Source organism: Drosophila serrata, unplaced genomic scaffold (genome assembly GCF_035046125.1).
Source record: "Drosophila serrata isolate PLE 108 unplaced genomic scaffold, ASM3504612v1 contig_382, whole genome shotgun sequence".
NCBI lineage: Eukaryota > Metazoa > Arthropoda > Insecta > Diptera > Drosophilidae > Drosophila > Drosophila serrata.
Window position 1 is genome coordinate 8,412,026 of NW_028257280.1, and position 21,359 is coordinate 8,433,384.

The 21,359-nt window shown below is 45.1% G+C and overlaps 1 protein-coding gene across 1 annotated transcript in view; it reads right to left on the minus strand.

Moving 5' to 3' along the window:
* Window positions 1-3,149: 3,149 nt before the first annotated feature.
* htt (huntingtin) overlaps window positions 3,150-21,359 on the minus strand; it is a 42,780-nt gene continuing 24,570 nt past the window's right edge. Inside the window, 14 exon segments of the mRNA XM_020955496.2 lie at window positions 3,150-4,051; window positions 4,053-4,270; window positions 5,090-5,358; window positions 10,870-11,104; window positions 12,277-12,451; window positions 13,655-13,917; window positions 14,687-14,824; window positions 15,134-15,494; window positions 16,425-16,673; window positions 18,659-18,855; window positions 18,923-19,813; window positions 19,925-20,006; window positions 20,385-20,674; window positions 20,758-20,925. Of these exon segments, the coding sequence (XP_020811155.2) occupies window positions 3,880-4,051; window positions 4,053-4,270; window positions 5,090-5,358; window positions 10,870-11,104; window positions 12,277-12,451; window positions 13,655-13,917; window positions 14,687-14,824; window positions 15,134-15,494; window positions 16,425-16,673; window positions 18,659-18,855; window positions 18,923-19,813; window positions 19,925-20,006; window positions 20,385-20,674; window positions 20,758-20,925 (3,708 nt within the window). The 3' untranslated portion in view covers window positions 3,150-3,879.

Sequence of the window (21,359 nt, forward strand, 5' to 3'; positions counted from 1 at the left end):
AAAAATTTGCAATTTTTGAAAATTTGGAAAAAAATTAAATTTTTGCCGGACAACGCTAGATCGATTCAGCTGTTCATGCTGATCAAGAAAATATATAATTAATAGGGTCGGAAATGTCTCCATCACGTTCTACAAGCTTCTGACTGAAGTTATAATACCATATTTTGAATCGATATTATCAATATTTTTATATGACAATTTTTTGTACAAATCAATGCTTAAAAATCTCATAACAAAGCCAAAAATGCATTAATTTCAATTCAGAAACCACTCCTAATTTAGTTTTTAGTAGCTTAATAAATCTGCTTACCCAATTTCAAATTTTAGAACATTAAATTTTTTGCCAAATTTTTACAATTTTAATGATGAACCCCTTATAAAATTTTGAAATTTTCCAAATTTTGGAAAAATTTAAATTTTATCCAGACATAGCTAGATCGGTTCTGCTGTCGATGCTGATCAAGAATATATATGATATATAGGGTCGGAAACGACTCCTTCACTATGTTTGTAACGTTTTTGGCTGAAATTAGAGTACCCTGAAGGATAATATAAGGATTCTAGTTGCTATGTATGTAAATAAGTAACGTAATAAGATTATTGTGGACCAGTTAAGGAAGACATCATTCATGTTCCCTTTTTGAAGTATCCCAGAGACATCAGACATCAGTTTAAAGTACTCCTTGTGAGGTATGTGTTCCATTAAGGAACCCCTGACTTTGGCAGCAGGCTCAAGATGCTGATTGCATTTCGCTCAGCTCTGGCGACTGACCGGAATTAATTATGCGTTGTCCATCTCACGCGGATCCCATCCCATCCTGGAGGAGTGAGGGTATTGGCTGAAACACTGCCGCCAAGTGGAGCCACCACGCGCACTTTTGCATAATTTATTCAATTTTAATAAGCGGGCCCCGTCGCCTAGTGTCGAGGCGTTGCTTTTTACACCAGGTAACGTAATTAATGCGTATCAGTCGCTGACAGGTTCTTCGGCTCGTTGGCAATGTAATCAAAATTTCAAATGAGCTTCGTTGAGGAGGCTCAGCGTGAAGGAGCAGGAGCAGGAGCAGGGTGTTCGAAATAAAAGACCCTGCAAAATGAGGCGGGAAAATCAATGGATCGATTCGATTTGCTAGCGAGCAGCAGGAAGTTGGCGAAATAAAGCTAAAGGCAACTATTGGCACCATAAAAGCGCACGCTTCGCTGGCCAAACTTGCTTGGCTTTCCCTTCCCGTTCCGTCGCAGTCCAAGGATAAAGCATTTTCATAGCCAAACAATAACGCCAAAGCTGAGAACAACAGCGACCACACCGACGGCGGCTGCTTATGCCGCTGACATTATCATAATAACAATAATCATAACTGTGAGTGTAACAGTTGTCGCTTTCTCCCTCCACCTCTCTCTATCTCTCTCTCACTTTGTGTCCCTACCGCTTAAAGCCATTCGAGTATTAAGAAATTGCGGCACATCCCGTTGTGCTGGCTGCATACCAAGCAGTTACCGTTACGTGGGCGTGCTGGAATGGAATGGAAACGGAAACGGAAGACTGTTACACTACTGACCTAGTCTCTAAGCCGTGAGAGAGACAGAGCGAGAGAGCGAGCGCCTGGCTTAAGAGAGTGCCACACTAAAGAGAACAACTCCGAATCGTGGTGAGTTTAAGGTTTAACAGCAACAGAGAGCCAGGTAACGAGTGACAACGAAACACGCTTTAGTGTTCCACATTCTCAATGTTTCCCTGCTGCTGTTGTGGCATCCTTTCATGGCCTGGCCACCGGGGCGTATACTTGATACCTGCGCTCGGTCACTTACTTGCCACCACCGGACTAATCCCTAAGCGGCAAGAAGGTGGGAAAAGGGAGAAGTGGCACAATCTGTGCCCAAGCCCAAGCCCGTTTTTGGCCAAATGAAGCGTAACCAAATGCTGATAGCCGAAATGTTGCAGTTTATGGCCCAGACGGCAAGAAGTGGCCAAATTGCCTCTTGGCCTCCTCAGCTGGCAGCTTAATGGCGACAATGGGCACATTGTCTTGACACTGAATATCAGTGGAGCTAAAAGAAGAGGAGCAGAAAGGGGGCTCAAGTTGGAGACACACACTAAGGGCACACGCCCACAATTGCATAATGCGGTGGCGCGCCAAAAAAGCAGAAAAACAAGTTTGAACAGCTTTGCAGTTCATTTCGGTGTGTGTGCTGCAACTTCCTTCTTTTTGTCGTTTCGCGTTGAACTGGCAAATTTCCGGCAAGCTTTGCATGCACACAAAGCCACCTTCCTTCCGTCCTTCTGTCGAGAGCACACACACCATACACACATGCCGGCACATACACTCGATTCGAAAGTTTATCTGTCAAATTCGGCATACAAACACACGCAGCCGACAAAAGGTAACGCACCAAAAAGGATCTTCATACACTGCAGATGAGGTATATTCAAAGACTGAGCTTTCTTTGTCGAAATATATAATCTATAACAAAATCTATTAACAAAAGATAATGATTACCTGCTTCGCTAAACTCTGTAAAAACCAAATATTAGCTCTAATGAAACAAAATATGAAAGAAATAAAGAACACCAAGTGTTATTAATAAATAATAAGTAACCCCATTTACCTTATCTAAATCCTCTTTACAAAATATAATTCTTAGAGATTACACTGACTCCTTTTAATAAGCATTAAAAGTTCATAAAACAATAGCCTTTACACTACACCGTATGTCCATAATCTCACCAATGACAACATTTAATAGAAAAACAGTTTGTAACATTACCAATATTTTATTAAAACAAAGCCAGAACAGACTTTTGCATAATTTCCATCCAGAGCATCTGATATTCAAGCACAAACCCAGTTAGCTGAACTACTTTAGTTTTTCCAGTCCAGCACTTCTTCGATAGTTTGAGGAAGAAACATTTTGTCAACTTTAATGCGCTTTGTTGTTAAGACTGCAAAACGAAGAGAACGCACTGGAGCCCCGGTACATGTGCCAGCGGAGGTAAAAGCGCAAAAGTTCGAACCGATTTGCATATAGTTCGGTAATCCAAAAACGAATTTCTCGGTTAGTTGGCAAAGTACTTGGGCCGGCTTTTATGCATTTTAAAAATCAAATATCGTATATATCCCTTTCCCTTAAGTGATAGTACTCGAGAGAAGTGCTTTTCATTTGTGATTTTATTTCGTTAAACAATATGGTTGTTACATTGTTACATTGATTACACAAGTGGATAAGGTTTAGGGTTAGCATAATGGAATTTTTAAGTAATTTTGATTAGGAATTAGCCGGCAATTGGTTAAGCCGCTAATATTCACCAGCGTCCTTTGGCGAGGTTCGTTACCCCCTTTTTTTGCCTAGCTTGGGCAGCGTCGTTATAATAAATAAATGATAAACTTTACCAAAAAACTGACAAGAACATAATTTCCGTCGCCTGGTCCTTGCCCAGGGTCCTTGTCGAAAGCCACGGGAATTAATTGCGGGTCGCTCTCCTCCTGGTGGCCTCGTTAAACTTTCGACCAGATGGGGGAAGTCAAGCGGGGGTGGCGTACATTCGTTTGCAATAATTTAAATATTAGTTACACATAATGTAAAGCATAAATTAATTTCGAATTCGCCAACTATTAAAAAACTTTTCGTTCTCTTTTGGCCGCGAAGAAGGGCCGCATGTCCGGCATCCGCACAAAACTTTCTCCACAGCTCGGGGCAATTAGTTATTCACGCTTGCGCTTGTCTTTGGAGCAAGTTTGGACCCCAAACTCCCTTCGTCCTGCTTCCGCAATTGGAATTAAACGTAAGATAAATATCTGTGCTCTCGGTGAGCACTCCAAATGATTATATGCTATCGCAATCGCTATCACTATCGCTTTCGCATCACAGGCTGCCACAGGCTTATAGTCGCTGCAACATCCTGCCGTAGACTTGACTCCGCTCGTAGCTGGTGAATGCCTCGCGGAAGCGCTCCCGCTGCTCGCCACTCAATTTCGCATGGAAATCTTGTGCAGCTGTCACGAACAATGCAATTTCGTGTTGACCCAATTTTCGGGCCGTCGCTGATGCCGCTGGAAGCCGCTGTGCCTGTTGTCGCCGCGTTGGCCGCCCCGATGCCGAGCACCAGCGGAAATAGTTTAATCAAATGCAGATTTATGGAGGCGGATAAAAAGATGACGCTGAGACCCCAGACACCTTGCTGCTCCGGCTGGGCCAGGAACGTTGGCAGTGTGCAGATCAGCCAGTCCTGGAGCATCTGCAGGTACGACGAGTCGATGGCGGAGCGAAAGACCTGTGGAGAGGGATGGAGTATGACAGGGAACGGGTTAGTGAGTGGCAACGAAATGCTTAAATAAAAGCCAGGCCATGCCGACAATACGGAAATTAAATTTTATTGCGCTGCTCCAAAAGGTGCGTTCTTGGGGGGAGGCCACAAAAGTCGGCAGCATACTTTGTGGCAGAAAGTTGGCTAATGAAATTCCGTTGCTTGGGAATCCGGTCCGCACCGGCGGGCCTTGCCTGCAAATGACAGTGCAAATTGTGGCGCTCCGGGATCCAGCGATAAGAGGTTCCAGCCTCCAGTCTCCAGCTTCCAATGCTCAATCCCTGGGCGAGGGCCGAGCTCGGTTTTATTAATTTCCATGCACGCTCCGCAAAACCATCGGGTAACCTTGAACTTAATGAAAACATTTTATGGCACCACAGTGCCAGAGTCGGCCACTCTGGTTCACATTGACCCACATACTCGCCACCTGCCGCTGGACAGGGTCCAAGCGGTAGCCATGAATTCCATTAATTTTCAAGCTGCCAAAAATTCCACAGACGCGCACGCACACATGTGGTGGGCCTGCCTCCCGAAGGCAGATGGCAGCTGCCGGCAAGTATTTTACCCTTTCGACTTGTGGCAAGTCCAAACATTAGCGCTGCATTGGCCCCATTCCGTTCCGGTCTCCGGGCACAGACCGGATAAGGATTTTGAGGGCTGGACTCGTAAAATGAACCCTACACATGAATTCATTCAGAGCCACGCACGACTGCCTGCAGGGCACTGGACAGCGTCTTTACCTTTACCTTTACCTTTTACTTTACTAGATCTTTGGCTACCACTCACCTGATACACAATCATGGCAATAACATCGCCATGCGGTTGATTTATGGCCACAAACTCCTTTATGACCTTCGTCAATATTTCATTCGGTGGCACTAAATCACGAATAATTTGGCACAGCACTTGTCCATAAATCCAGGCGGCATCTCGAGTCGATGATTTAATACAATGCAAAAGTATATCGACTTTGTCGTTTTGCTGGGCGATTATCTCCGGATCGTCCTGGACGATCCCATTCGACAGCTCTGTGTTTTCCAGCTGGGCAGTAGAACCTGCAGGTAGGAGACCAGACCAAATGTGTTAGTCGCCTTAAAAATGGTATAGGGAAGCGGGCAGGAGAAGAAAGTGAAACTTTCTAATTAACAAAGCAGCCTTCAAGGCACATGCCGATGGCCATTATTCACATGCTTGAGGTCCTTCACACGCCACTGCTGTCACTGCCTGCCTTTCACCTTCCTTTCCCCCTTCCTCGCACTTCACCGAGTCTCGTCTTTCTCATTTCCTCTTCCTGGTAACGAGCGAATCCCCAGGACACACACGTCCATAAATTTGCATTTAAATTTTATGGATTTTTCGGTAGCTCGACGCTTTGAGTTAAACTTTCTCCCATGACCATCAAATTGAAAACTAAACAAAAAAAAAAAAGAAGGAAAACTGAAGCAACTCTCGACCATTAAACGCCATCCAATGCCATGGATTAGATGTTGTTCGATTAAATCCTTCAATGTGGGGATGGGGTCACCAAATAAATGTGCGTACCTTCTTCTCAGTCAGGTGAAAAATGATGGCAACCTGAGAGAGCGCTAAAAGCCACAACCATGGCGAACTGGAGCCACGGTTGCTTAGTGTGGTTTTTAGCGGCATCGAATTATTTACAATGCCAGGGAGCGATTCACCTTGCCACCCTTCGTCCTCTAAAGGCACTGCCCACATCCCTTAACCCCACCGAGAGCCGCCTTTTGGCCGCGCCAACTTTGGCTTTGGCCTTTTGTTTTGCAGCTTAACATTGTTGGTCGTGGCTGTTGGCCTGCGGGCAGCTTGTTTGGCTGGCTGTTGCCAATTTTGGCATTGTTGTTGCTGGCTTTGAATGGGTATGAAGTATGGTCAAATATGGAGGCTGCGCAGCGTGGGGGGTTTTGGCGGCATTGCCCGGCGCCTGGCCACAATTATGCGCGCCACAATTGCCGCAGGCAATGCACGGTGAAAATAAGAAAACCTAACAGAACTCTAAAATTCGTTAAGTAAAAGTGTGCTGTTGCAAAAAAAAACCAAGGAAATTTATAGAAGAGAAGAATGAATACAGTAGCCAACACAGATCAAGCTGTAAGGAATCATTAATACGAATATTCCGTACCCGTTTTATGTTTTCTGATTATAAAATAAAATAAGGAAAGAAAGGAAACTAACTTTGGGAAGCGAAAGTTTTTATACCATTGCAGTTGGCAAATAAATTATAGGATCGAATCGAATAAAACATTCACATTCATTGATCAATACTAATTCAGATTTTTATATGACAATTTTTTCTACACATCACTTCTTAAAAATCTCATAACGAAGCCAAAAATGCATTAATTTCAATTCAGAACCCATTCCTATGTTAGTTTTTAGTAGCTTAATAAATCTGCATACCCAATTTCAAATTTTAGAAAATTCAATTTTTTGTCAAAGTTTGACTATTTTAATGATGTAACCCCTTATAAAATTTTGAAATTTTCGAAAATTGTGAAAAAATTAAATTTTATCCAGACAAAGCTAGATCGATTCTCCTGTCGATGCTGATCAATAATATATATGATTTATAGGGTCGGAAACGACTGCTTCACTGAGCTTGTTGCTTTTGACCGAAATTATAATACCCTGCAAGGGCATAAAATATAGACTAGACTATCTTTGTAGTGTCTATTGATTATTCAATAAATAAAACAAAATGTAAGTAGTATATACATTAAGGGGTGTCCAAAAGGGGTTCACTCCTTTTGCATTATTTTCTTCCGGCTTCAAACAATTTTCCCTAACCGACTGACCAATATGACCGCAAATATTTATTATTGCGTTTTGCAACTTTGAGGGGAAAACATATAAACGCTTTTTTCGACTTTCCCTGTTTTCTCCCGTTTCGGTGTTTTTATTAAGCTTTGCTTTTCGTCCGTTTTTCCCTTTTTTTTTGGTGCTGGGCAACCTGTATTGTCTTCGGCGACGCGGTCTTTTGTTTATTTTCTCTGGGAACCCCCACAACTCTTTTAAAAAAAGGAGCAAGGAAGCGGAAAAAGAGCAAAAAAGCATGCCCAGCAATGGCCAAACTTCCGCCAGGATGCGTCCGTTAGTTGGAACCCCCAGTCTGGTTCCATTCCCGTTTTGCGTATTCGAGATTTGTGTGTTGTGTTGGCAGGGCCCAAAATCGAGGCAGTTGCCGCCATTTAGTGGGCGAAGCAAGCATCGCGAATGGGCTGCTACACAAACATTGACATTTCTCAAAGGATTTGCGAGCTGTGGCCACGGCGAAAGGGACTCGGCAGTCGGCAATCCTGTGCCGCTGACAAAGTGCATGGCAAACATGGAAAGGCACCACCAACGCACTTTCAACTACGCATGCATCCTGCCGCGGCCATTCCTCGACATATTTGTGGAACGACTTGCATAATTTCTGGCCAAGAATGGCCCAGCACAGCAGGTTGGCAACACCTGCCTATACACACACACACACCCACACCCACACCCACACACACATCCCTGTAATCGTAGAAATGGCCGGTAAAAGCAAGGAAAATCGAAGGGAAATCTTCTACGTTTTTGCTAGCCTTAAAATGGTTGACGGCTGTTTTTTCTTGTCTAAAGAGAATCAGTTGGAAAACGAAGTGGAGCAAAGGGAATCGATTGGCTTAGCTTTTGAAATGAAACGAGACTGAGCGGATTACGATTGACCCGTATCGAGGCGATTTTCATATGCACCTGAGAATGTCGACGTAAACAACAGTCCTGGCTAATGAACTAAACAAGGATGAGCACTCATGTTGCCTAAGCTGCACTAAGTCCAGGACACATGGATATCTTACACTAGCTTCTCTAACTAAGTTATCTAAATTGAGGAAACTCTCACTTGGTATTTTTATAAGTCTTTGAAGGGTATCATAATTTCAGACAAAAACGTTGCAAACGCAGTGAAGGATTCATCTCCGACCCTATAAATTATATACATTCTTGATCAGCATGAACAGCTGAATCGATCTAGCGTTGTCGCCAAAAATTTAAATTTTTCAACATTTTTTTAAAATTGTATAAATGTTTAAATGGCCTATAGAATTTGTCGAATTTTACTCTATCTAATCTACAATATAGATAAAGGCACAAATATTATAACGCATTCAGATTCTTTACACATTTTTCTTAAATATCACTTCTTTCTCTTCCTTAATGTTTAGTTATTTCTTTCACTTTGTTTATATAAGTAAATTGATTTGTTCCATTTAATGAAATTATTCCTTGTATAAATTATAGACACATAAATAGAGCAATCTCCCATTTGCATTAGGCATAAGCTCCAGCCATGTTGCATCTTAAAGTTATCATCTTGGCCTTACTGTGCTTAAGCCACGTCGCTTTTGGTAGGTGGCCTCCACAACGCAAACAGACGGGATCCCCAGTCAACGATCCGCGCGAATCTTCCACCCTAAGGTTGTAAGGAGTGCTTCAGTATGAATTTATATTTCGGTTTTTTATTTACTGGTCTGTATTTCGATACTGATTAAAATGGAAATACCTATTTAATTTCATCAGAATTATTACGCGTTCGTTCATTATAGCCTTGCAGGGTTATTTAATTTTAATTATAAGTTTAAAGTACTGTGAAGCAGTCATTTTCGACCCTATAAATCATATACATATATTCTTGATCAGGATGAACAGCCGAGTTGATCTAGTCAGGTCTTACAAAAGGGGTTGAATTTTATTAAATGTTCAATTGAGTATGCAAATGTGTTAACCTTTTAAAAATTAACATATGATTGCTTTCATTTTGTTGTTCCTTCCATTTTGTTTATATAAGTAAACAATGAAGTAAATGGATTTGTTCCAATAAATTAAATTATTCCTTGTATAAATTATAGACACTTAAATAGAGCAGTCCCCCACTTGCATTAGACATAAGCAGAAGCCATGTTGCAACTTAAAGTTATCATCTTGGCCATACTGTGTTTTGGCCACGTCACTCTTGGGGAAATGATTCCACCCTGGAAACGTCACAGAACCGGAAGCCCAATCATTTACCCAAAATAAGGAGTTCCTCAGTATGGAACAGAAGCTAGTAGCAGAATTTATATTTAACTTTGTATTTACTAGTCTGTATTTCCATACTGATTAAAATGTAATAACTCACTTTATTTCATCAGCATTATTACCTGTTTTTTAATTGCACCGTTGCAGGGTATTATAATTTGTATAGTAAGATCTTACCTAATATATTGTTATACTCCCAACTTTAGTTAGAAGCTTAAAACACTGTGAAGGAGTCATTTCAGACACTATAAATAATATGTATTCTTGATCAGCATCGACAGCTGAATCGATCTAGCTTTTTTGAAAATGTCAAAATTTTATAAGGGGTTACATCGTTAAAATTGTCAAATTTTACAAAAAATTGAATTTTTTAGAATTTAAACTGAGTATGCAGATTTATTTAACTGCTAAAAAATAATATAGGAGTGGTTTCTGAAGTAAAATTAATGCATTTTTGGCTGAGTTATGATAATTGAAAAACTTTGATTTACCCAAAAAAATTATGTTACACAAATATTGATTTACTATACCTAATGTAAACCTACTTTGAGTGGGTTGGTTTAAAAATAAATAAAAGTCCTTGTATAAGGACACCTATTATTACTTGGTTCTTACGCAAGGCCCCTATTTAGCATTAAAAAAGCCTAACTTTTGACCCCAAAATCCGCCAAACTAACATTTTAGCATAAGGGAAATTAGTGCATGACAGGAGCTGGCGGCTGTCCGGGAGTGTGTGCGACAGTGGAAACGATAATAATTGTCCTGGAATTGCGCTAATAACGGCAGCAGGGATAATTGCTGGCCAGCGGCAGCCGAGATATGCGTCGGGAGCAGCAGCGGGACACCAGGAGCAACAGTCGGCGGTGGTGTGTGTTGTCCGGCGACAGCAATTAGCCTTTCTCTGGCTGGGGCACAGAATGCCAGTGCATTCATGGCCATAATGATCAGCGCCAAACTGTTGACCCGCAAAACACACAAAGTGCGCCACGGCCAGCCGGCGAAAGCATTTAAAATCTGACATTGGACATTGCACACAGTACGCAGGACACGGGACAGCAGCCAAATAAAGGATATTGGGGCGCGTAAAGAGAATATAGTACACTTGGCCGGCGTACGGACTAATGTCTTCCTGTCAGGGGAGTCTCTTTAAAGTTCTGTGTTTGTGTGGGCTTCTGTTTTATTTGAAATTGGGTATTTCAGCTTACCATTTCCATTTCCACATCCCCCCAGAACGCACTCAATTGTCTCTCTGTCTCGCCCCTAGTCTTTATTCCTCTGCCTGGGATCTCCCTTCGTCCTTTGTGCAATTTTCTTATAACAACAGAACCCATTCGCGGCCCATGCGGCATTAAATGAAATTACAAAATATTTCTGTTACTCTCCCCAGTCAGCCCCCCTCGATTTCCCTTTTGCGTGTTCGTGTTCATGTTCTCCCTCTTATTTGATCTTGGTATTATTTTTGTTATTTCCTTTGTGCCCCGAGTATTGAAAACTCCTCGAATACTCACCCACATACATGCAGGACAAAAGCAATTTCAATGCCGGAATCGAAAATTTCTCATTTTCCATTTTCAACAATTCGAGTGCAAGTTTTTCAATTTTATGTCGCATCTGCGGTGTGACCACGACTCCAACTCCGGCTTCTGCTCCTGCTCCTGTTCCTGCTCCTACTCCAATTCCAACTCCAGTAGGCTGGGCACCACGCGAAGGCACTCCACTATTGACCACCATGCGCTCCAGGCCCTGGGCAGAGACAAAGAGATAAATAAATACAATAAGCAATATATTCGTAGAGCAGTGGAGGGAGAGAGAGAGGAGTGGGCGAAGGACAATTCATAGAAATAGCTGGGCGGCAGGGCGGATCTCTCGATTCGCTTTTGAATTTTTATCATTGCATACTTAAGTGGGTTTTTCAGTAATGGCCACGCTAATTGAGTGGCAAATTGTTATTGTTATGGCCGCTGTTGTCGCTGCGCGCCATTGCGCTTTCTCCCGCTTATTCCCCGTCTCTAGCTCCGCCATTGGTTGTGATTCGGATCCGGATCCCGACTGCGGCCATCAAAGCAAAAGGCAGAGGCAACAACAAGGACATGGCCAGCAAAGAGCCACAACAACGGCCAACAGCGAAAGCAACAAAATGTTACAATTGAATTGCGTGCAAATTTCATAAATTGCTTAAAAAGTCGAATTTAATTTTCGTCCGAACATCGTCCGGAAGTATGCAGTGCAAAAACAGTTTTTAATTACTCGCCGCGCACTCGCTCGCCATACTCGTAAACTGCAATTAAAATCTCAGCTCTATATTAAATGCCAGCAAATTACGCCCGCCAATTGAGGAATTTCTTTATACTTTATACACTATATAGCATATATGACATATATGTTTATAGGGAACGCAACTCTACAACCCTTTTCATTACGTTCAATTTGGCAACGGGCTGCAATTGACCCGCAACACGTGCGAGTTCCGGTCTGGCCAATAAACATTTCGGCTTTTGCTCCCCTGCTGCCATTCGTTTTTTTTTTGTTTTTTTTTTTTTTTTGGCCGCGCCTCCTTCAGTTATGACAGCCCCGGTCCTGGGGCTTTTTCTGTTCGGGGTTCGCCGCTGGCATGACAGCTCGGTCCGCTTTGAAAATTGTCAATCAAAAAACCAATTAAGCGCAACGTGGGTTGCCCCGGCTAAGCCAAGCAAGTCACCAGAACTCCGGGGCTATGAGCCCTAAGGAGGATGGGCAGCAGATTGCCCAGCGTTTACTCTTGGTCAATGGCGGCAGGGCAGGAAGTCAGATTTGTGCCCGGCTAGTTGGCTGACAGTTAGTAAGTGGCCTGATGGCGGCTAGACAAGGCTGACAACCATTTAAGTGGCATGCTAAGTCACTGCGCTTCGCTCCATACCCTCCGTGGCGGTACTCACATGCAGAACGCAGAGATACAGCTCCCCGTCGGCGGTCGTCTTCAGCAAATTGCTGGCCGCAATGACTGCATTTGACAACAGATGACATTGCGGCACGAATTTCGATGTCCACTCGATCAGGCTGTAATTGAGCGTCCAGACCAGCTTGGTGTGCTCCACGCTGAACTGCAGGGGGCTGAAAGGAGAGACCAAAGACGAGGGATAAGTCCGGCGGGTAAAATGTAAAGCGATAGCCTTGATGCACACGGAGCAGCTGCCCGCGGCATACTTCCATCTAAATTAATTAGAAGTCTGATGACCGCAGCATTGCATCCGCCAGGATGCCTCCCTCCCTTCCTCCCTTATTGGTTTTGGCGCGTAAAATTACAAAATAATTAGTTCGAACGAAGGGCTCACGGGTGTGGGCCTGGCCTGCTGCTCGCTGATTAGTTGCCGTGGTCGCTTGGGCCGTCCATTGATTTTATGGGCAGCATCCCAGGAGTTGCAATTTTCGCTGAGGTTTTCGCACACGCTGCGTTTGCCGAATAAATGTTGTGTGTGGCGGAATTTTGAGTTATTTCGTTCAAGGTTGCACCATACCAAAGTTACGAATTTAAATCTTAACGCCAGGACCTTTCCAGGACTTGTCAGGGCAATGCAAAACAAACTTTCGGTTCGCTCGCAGCGCAGCATATGAAATTCCATCAAAAGCCGCAAACGAGGAGGAGCATCTGCTCAGCCAATAATTAGAATTCGCTGGCGAGTGCAAACAACAGCACAACACCATAGTACCATTGATCAGGGCAGGGAGTGCTGCGGGTGCGCTTGACTTTGGAAAATCTATCGAAAGCAGCAGAGCAAAAGTTTCAATGGCCATGGTTCATCGATGTTCCGCACGTTGTCGAGTTAGATCAACTTCCTCTGCTGGCATATCCCTTACAGAGCGGGAAGAGGACCCGGCTGCTTCCGGCGCAGTCCTTGAAAACTTTTTGATAACACCCTAAACAGCAAGGTGGAAGCAGAAACAGAAGCAGAAGCAGCACCACCACATCAGACCACAGAGCCCAGATGCCGATGAGACGAGGTAACTAATGCGAAATGAGAACTTTTGCCATTAGTGAGTGGATCTGTGGAGCAGATACAGACATGGCAGGAGCAGCGGGAGCCCAGCCAGATAGGACACCCCTCCAGGCCAAGTTGATGAGTTTCAATTCAAGATGGTACCAGGTAGAGCCTTCGCTACTCGAGTATACTCGACTTTTCGTCTAAGCCAAATACTGTAAACGCAACGATAATAACTACCAGCTGGATGAGAGGATATTAATTGCTTAGTGAGGCAAATAACGTTCGAAAGGCTCTCCTGCCAGATTGCGGAAGCCGTTGCAGGCCTAGGACTCACCTCTCATCAATGATGCCATGGCGATTGATGTAGCCCACAATTAGGGCTCGCAACAATGTCAGCTCCTCGCTCATCCTGCCCATTGTCGTGTTGGTCTTGCTGCAGCACTCCAGCAGACAGAGGAGACCCTGCAGCGTGGCGATGCGTATGAAGCCGTGCGTGCTCTTCAAGTAGACGTTGCCAATCAGGGAGCACAGTGCCTGCAGTTCGCCCAGGCTGGGTATGAGGAGGGCCTGGCTGCGGCACAGTAAGTAGATTATGTGCTGGAAAATGCAGAGAACATTACCATCAAAAACAATAGAAAATGGCAAGAAAGATACACTGAGAACCAGTCAACCGAAAGTGATTAAAGTTAATCAAAGGTTATTGATTTTATCAAAGTTTGTTAATGAATAAAAATAGATAAGTTGAAGATATAGTTAATAACTTGATATTCTCTCATAAATAACATAAAGCAACAGATATCCAGAAGGAAACTGACTTCGGAAAGCCATAGTCTATATACCTTTGCAGATTGCAATCGAATTAAAGGATCGACATTTTGTATGACAATTTTGTTCTGCAAATCAATGCTTAAAAATCTCATAACAAAGCCAAAAATGCATTTATTTTAATTCAGAACCCACTCCTATGTTAGTTTCTAGTAGTTTAATAAATCTGCGTACTCAATATGAAATTTTTAAAAATATAATTTTTCGTACATTTTTTGACAATTTTAATGATGTAACCCCTTATAAAATTTTTCAAATATTCGAAAATTTAAAAAAAATTAAATTCTTGTCGGATATAGCTAGATCGATTCGGCTGTCGATTCTGGTCAAGAATATATATGATTTATAGGGTCGGAAATGATTCCTTCACTGAGTTACAAGCTTTTGATTGATTGATTGATTGATTTCACTGAGTTACAAGCTTTTGATTGAAATATAATGAACTCGAATATCAAGGATACTTGAATGTTTTCAAAGAGAACTACTTGCAAATAAAATTAAAATCCTTCCACTGTATCGATTCCAAGTGCAGCCCACTTACCTGATGTGAAATCGTATCATCCATGGCCACTTGCTCCTGCAGTTTAAGGCAGCGCTCTTTAATCCACTTGATGTGGTCGCGACTCTCGCAGATCTCGCAAAACTTTACCAAATTGGGCAGGACGAGAATGTGATTCAGCTGTCGGTTGGGGCCAGGAATAGAAACAGAAACAGGAAACAGAAGTAAGAGGAAATTGCAAAAGAGTTATGGCAAGTTGCAGTTGGAAATTAAATCAGTGCCAAATCAGGAGTCACGCCGTTAGCCCCCCAAGGATCGCTCATACGCACTGGATGTCCTGACATCCTGCCGCCTGCCTGCTGGCCTCCGTAATGTCCGCCGAGCAGCTTGCATAATCAAATTACACTCTGTGACGAGTGCAGGCAATGCGCGGTACGTGACACAGTCACTAAAGTTTGACAGGGCGACCGAACTCGCCGGCGGACTTACCTCGATCATCTGCTGCAGTACGTCAAAGACCAGCTGCGTGCTGCTGCGAAAGTCAATTCCCGACAGCTGCGTAAAATGGCGATAGTTGCGCATTGCCATGTCAGGCACATCCGATTCGCAGGACTGCTTAATGTCCGCCATGGAAGAAGCCCCATCGTCCGTGCCCGTTCCCATGCCCATGCCCATGCCGGCGCCCGCATGGGCCTCCATCTGGGCCCAGCTGAAATTGAGATCGTATTGATTGGCCGCAAAGGTGCGTGTGCCAATCACATTGTCGTGGGCCAGCTGCCGCTCCAGATTGGGCTGATAGAAGACACTGCATGCGTCCACCAGCAGCTGCACCTTGTGCAGTTTCTTCAGGCTGCGAGGGCAAGTAAAAACAAAACAAAGGAATTCAACACTGATGGATGGGTATGGGAATAACGTCGGGTTTTCCGAGGAGATAAGGCGTTCCCTGCTTTATTGCGTATACGCACTGTTGACAGGGCAACAAGGAACAAGAGGGGAAAAACTACTACACACACATACAAGTATGTGCTTGTAATTAAAAACAAATTTATAAAGTCAACATCGGGGGAAAGTATTTGCCAGAGAGTGTCTCGTGTTACCCCAGCAACAGCAACGTACAACGTATATAAAAGCAATCTCTGGTCAGCTAATTCGGAAAATATGTGTGCTCCACAGAATTTCCTAGGGCATTGTCAACAGAGTTTTTGATATTTCAGCTACGTTCGGTGCTTGGCTTTTCACTGCTCGCCTCTGCTGGGCAATTGAATCGCGTCGACCACGAGACATGAAAAAAGAGTTTGGCACTCGTTAACTTTTAAAATTGTTTTCATAATTCATGTGCTCACGTCACGGCATATATGCAATATATCGTGGTCGCTCCGACAAAGACTTTTTGTCGCTTTTAATTAAAAGCGCAGACATTGTAAAAGCATCCGAAAACTTGTTCACCAAATTGTTTTTGGCCGCTGCCATGTTAACAAATTAGTTGTGCATTTAAAGTTGAAGGTTTTTTCTTTCGGACCAACGGGGGAATTGTAAGGGGGGACGATATAATATGAGCACAACAAAATCAGGACCTACACGCTCATTCACAGACTCAACTTTTGCCGTTCGCATTTAATTTGTACTTTTTGCCATTTACACATTAAAAACTTTTCCCACTGCGCTCTGAATTTTAATTTTCATAAATTTCTGCCTGGCTGTGTGGCCCGAACAATCCATGCTATCCAGGGGAGCACCACCATCTCTGAAACGGGAATGGGAACTGGGACCAGGAACTCACCTAATGCTGTCACAAGTGATGCGCCGCCAGCGAGTCGTGTGATGGAACTGTCCATTGGTCTGGCCCACAATGGGAAAAGTTTTGTACGTCATTAAAAGTTCGAGGATGGCCTGCAGGCAGAGCTGCTTGATCTGGAACTGCTCCTGCTGATCGACCATGTGCTCGTCGTACAGCTGGTTGATCAGCAGCAGGCAGGTCATGAAGTACTCCTCGAATTGCTGCCGGGTGGTGAAGCCAAAGATGGAGAGCCTAGAAACGAGAATTTGGCGAGAGTGGCTATAAGTGTCAATTTAATTACCGGAAGCAGGGCGTGAGAATGTGTATATGTGTGTTTGTGTGTTCGTGTGTATGTAATTAATTGGAAATTGGAAATTTCTGCATAAAATGTTTTCAGCAAATGCTTGAAATTTTAATTCAATTAGTCCGGTCTCTTGAAATATTTAAAATATGCAATATATACATGTAGGTATGCAACATATATACATAGTATGTATGTTGACTGCGAGAAGGCCTAAAATGTCAATTAGTCTTCGATTACTTTAGGCAGCAGCCAGTGATGCAGGAGCAGCAGGAGCTCCATGCACCGAAGCCCGGGGTGCTCCTGTGGATGCTGCTGCTGTGCATCGTGGTGGTGGTTTCTGTGCAATTAGCAACAATGTTTCTAGAGCTAAAGGCAGCCGTCCGCATCCGCATCCTCATCCACATCCACATCCACATCCTGATCCGTATCCCTGCATGACGTGCCTTTTGTTGGCAGCCATCTGCAACACGCACACATGCATTTATCTCACTTTGCTGCTCATAATTTGTTTATATCGCTCGCTGCCTCGACGGCGGTTCTTCCTGCCGTGCTGTCTTTTAGCCCAGCTCTTAGCCCCCAACCGGCGGCTTTTAGCCCAAACCTCCTATGGCAAAAATGCATGTCTATGCTGATGCCGTTGCCATTGCTTTTGCTTTGCTGTTGCTGTTGGTGATGCTGATCCTGCACAGAGTTTCGTCTAATAGAGTTGTTGATGTTCCGCTCCGTCAGCCCTTTGGGGGATTTTGTCGTTATCATCCTCGGAGCCTTGCTTGCCAGCATCCCTCCTGCTGATGTGGTTTTGATGTTTGCGCTCTTGTCGTTCCGCCAACAGCCAAAAATGGATTGGCTCAGTGGCGCGGGCTGGGGGCGCTAAAGTGCGAGTGCGACTACGAGTTGAAGTTCGGGTGCAAGTATGCATACTTTGCGGGAAGTCAAGTTCCAGGCCATCTAGGACATCTAGCCGTGTACAATTATTCCGCCCAATTCCTGGCTGATGACGATTCAGCATCAGCTTTCGGCTGACAGCGTAATGATGACGACTGCCATCGAAACAATGGAACAGCAATGGACATGCCGGCGCGCCGGGGTGTCGGCCGGGGGAGCCTGTCAAGTGACAAGGACGAGGCAAACAAGCCAAGGACAATGACGATGACAATGAAGTCTTACGGGTGGCACTCCTACAAACATACATACATACATATGTGTGTGGTTGTTTGCGTGCTTGTGTTTGTAATAGAACAACACACGGGTGGCACTCCTACAAACATACATACATACATATGTGTGTGGTTGTTTGCGTGCTTGTGTTTGTAATAGAACAACAGGATGTTGATGTTTCCAGTTGCGGTTTAGCCATACTCGTTGCCGTCGCAGTCCTCATCATCGCTCCATGTAGCTGCCATGCGCTCGTCAACGCTGTCAGGCCATTGTCAGCAACTTTGTTGTTGTTGCCGGACACAATGACAACGACAGGAGCGACACCAAGACCAGCAACAGCCCCCAGTAGCAGAAGCACGAGCAGGAGCAGGAGCAGGAGCAGGAGAAGGAGGAGCATCAGCAAACACAATGCATCAGAGCCTGGCCAGTTGATAAGGGAAGCGACAGTTGACCAGTCGGACAATGGCGCCTACGGGCAAGGTGACGAAATCATAACCCAACTGGTTTAACACGGGGACCCGAATATAAGCTGATTTAATTAGGAAGATTTTGGATATTCCTCTGAATTAGCTCCATTGGTACTTAGTTAATATGGGGGTGCATTAACATTATTTGATATTTAACATCGTCTTTAGATACTCAATAAGAATGAAAGGTAATAAGGATAAGTATAATATTCCTTTCATTCAAAATTCATCGGATGAGCGATGCATTAAATTTAATTACTCTACTTGTAAACTCTGCTTGAGGTATCCTTCGTTTTCTCACAACTCACCGCTTGACAAATTGTCGCAGGACATCCACATCGCTCAGACTGTCCACGGGAATGGTGGGCAACTTGCCATCGGCCTGTTGCTTCTGCTGCTGCTGCAGCTGCTCCTCTGACTGCTGGATAAGCTCGGGCGGAGTCACCGCGTAGGCATAAAAGTGGTGTGTGCGTAGCAGCGAAGTACCAATGGAGGCCACCAGCGACTGGAGAGAGAGAAGAGAAGAAGCTGCTGGGTCAGACTGACAAATGACCAGGCCCAATGTCACTTACCAACGGTACTTGGACCTGGGCCAGCTCCTGGCCAACAAACTGCAGACGAGCATCCTTGCCGCCTGCCAAGACCCTGCCGCTGTCCAGGGACTCAATATCAATTTGCGTTTCAATCAATTTGGCCAGGAAAATCGCCTGCGGTGCTGGTCCCTTGGACGCGTTGCCGCCTCTGTCCAGGCGATGCCGTTGATAGAAAATGGTATCCTGCAAGATGCACCGAGCCACCGTGCCCAGAAGCTCGAGGAGCTCGCACCGCAGTCCGGCATCCGAACTGGCATTCAACTCCCTCCAGACCCGCGGTTGCAGCAGGAGTGCATCCACGGTGGTCAGCAGTACGCCCAGGGCGTCTTGTTCCGTGTCCTGTCGAGTTGGCTTGGCCAGAATCTGTTTGGCCACCTCGGCCAGCCATCCGAGGTAGGCCATCAACTGCGGCAGATGCTCCTGGCGCAGCAGGTGCTCGCCCACGAATTTCTCAATCAGCCGGGCATCTATGTAAATGAGCGCCGTTTTCTCCACATTCCGTATACAGACCATCAACGAGGCCACCGCCCGGGCCACATCCAATTGCACGACGGTGGGTGGTGACCGGGACTCGGAGGCCGTTATCGAAACCACTTTCGCCAGGAGCAAGGAGCAGGACACTCGCGCCAGAGGCGGCGGTTGCATGTAGTTGATGTGCGGCGCATGCTGGATGCACTTTTGCTGAAAGTCCGACAGCATGGCGGTTAGGGAGCCCGTAATGGCGTGGCGCAGTAGACGCGCCTCTTGCTCGGCCCCCAGGCTCCGGAGCAGACGGTTCAGCTTTGGCTCCGACTGGATCTCCAGGAGGAGTAGCATCAGTTGTTTCTGCTGCTGCGGAGCATCCGCGTGTTGGGTGGCGAACTTGATTAGCTGCGAGTTGTCAAACGAGGAGCATTGGCAAGTGGAAATGGAAATGGAAGAGGAAAAAACAACAAATTAGCTGTGGCAGTGCCATAATGGCCAAGTGCTTGTCCCATTTACCTGCGCAAAGAGCCAGCTCTCATCAATTATGCGCGACGGCGTTGCAGTCTCATTGTCCTGGCGGCACTCCAAGTCCTTTAGCCTGCGATGCGGAGCAATGAAACATAAATAAAAGCATCAAGGGATAATGAGAGTCTGCTGATCCGAACTTGGAGCACTCTTTGGCTTGCTTTTAGTGGGTACTCAGGTTTCAAGGAAAGGGAGCAACATTCAAAAGGGTACCTCGATATGGAACCATTTCTTATATAGTATTTGACTTTCAATCTAAAAGGTTTATGTAGATTTTCAGGTGGATTTCTTAGGATTATTAAGATTAAAAAGAAAATATAAATTATACAATTCAAAGTTTGTAAAAGATTTTCCATCCTCACAAAGTGACCAACCCTAACATCAATCTATGTAATCATCTGAATATAAATTGCCATTGCTTTCGATGAATTATTGCAAGGATATTACTTACAGCAGCGTTCGCAGGGCGTCCTGGTCCTCGCCCCCGGCCAGATCTCCTTCCACGAGTCGCTCATAGATGTCCTTCCTGGCGACAGGCCCGCTCTGGGCGGTCAGTCGCCGTGCCATCCGCTCCATGGGCAGCTGCAGCGAACGCTGCCCGTCGTGCAGCTGGTGCAGGCGACTCAGCAATTGCAGGGCCTGCAGCACGGGCCCGGCATCCACTCCGGCGTCTCCCGGGGCATTTTGTTCCGCGGACTCACAAAGACGTCCCAATAGCCGAAGGACGATGCGAATGGATTGCTGCGCGGGGAAGAGAGAGGGGGTGCACAGGGCACATGAAAGGAGCTACCTTTTGTTATGCAAAAAAGTCTTTGGCAACTTACCCGACTCAAGCGGTGCGCGTTCCGGAGCAGGGCCACCTGCAGTAATGAGCCGCACTCGGGACGCTCTTGGCACAGCTCGCAGAGGAATTCCAAGTGGTCAGCAATTAGGAAATTCAGATACCTGCCGTCGAACAGGCGGCGCACTTGTTGCGCACTCCACTCGCAGCCCTGCAATTAGTGGACAATTGTGATTTGTTCCGGGGCGCGGGCCATTAGCCAACAAGTGGCGCATGCTCGAGTGGCAATCAATTAAAATTATGCCCGCCAATGGACCAGTGAACTGTGCTTAAAGTAAGCCGGCCGTTTAAAGGCTCACTGTCGCTGGGGCGGGACAGTGAGTGGAGAACCGAAACCCAAAACCGAAAACCCGATGCGGTGAACCGCAAAATTGCGAGTGCGACAACTGTCAGCTGGAAAAATTCGCAGTGTTGTAAATAGCCATGGCATCCGGTGGGGATGGAGGCACCGAGGGGAGTGGCGGCCCAGCAACGGCGTCGTCTGCCAAATTCAAATTAAACTAATGTGTCTGATCCGCCATTATTTCCGCCCACCTCTCTGCTCATTTGCACATAGCAAAAAATGTGTATTTTTAGACAAGAAAG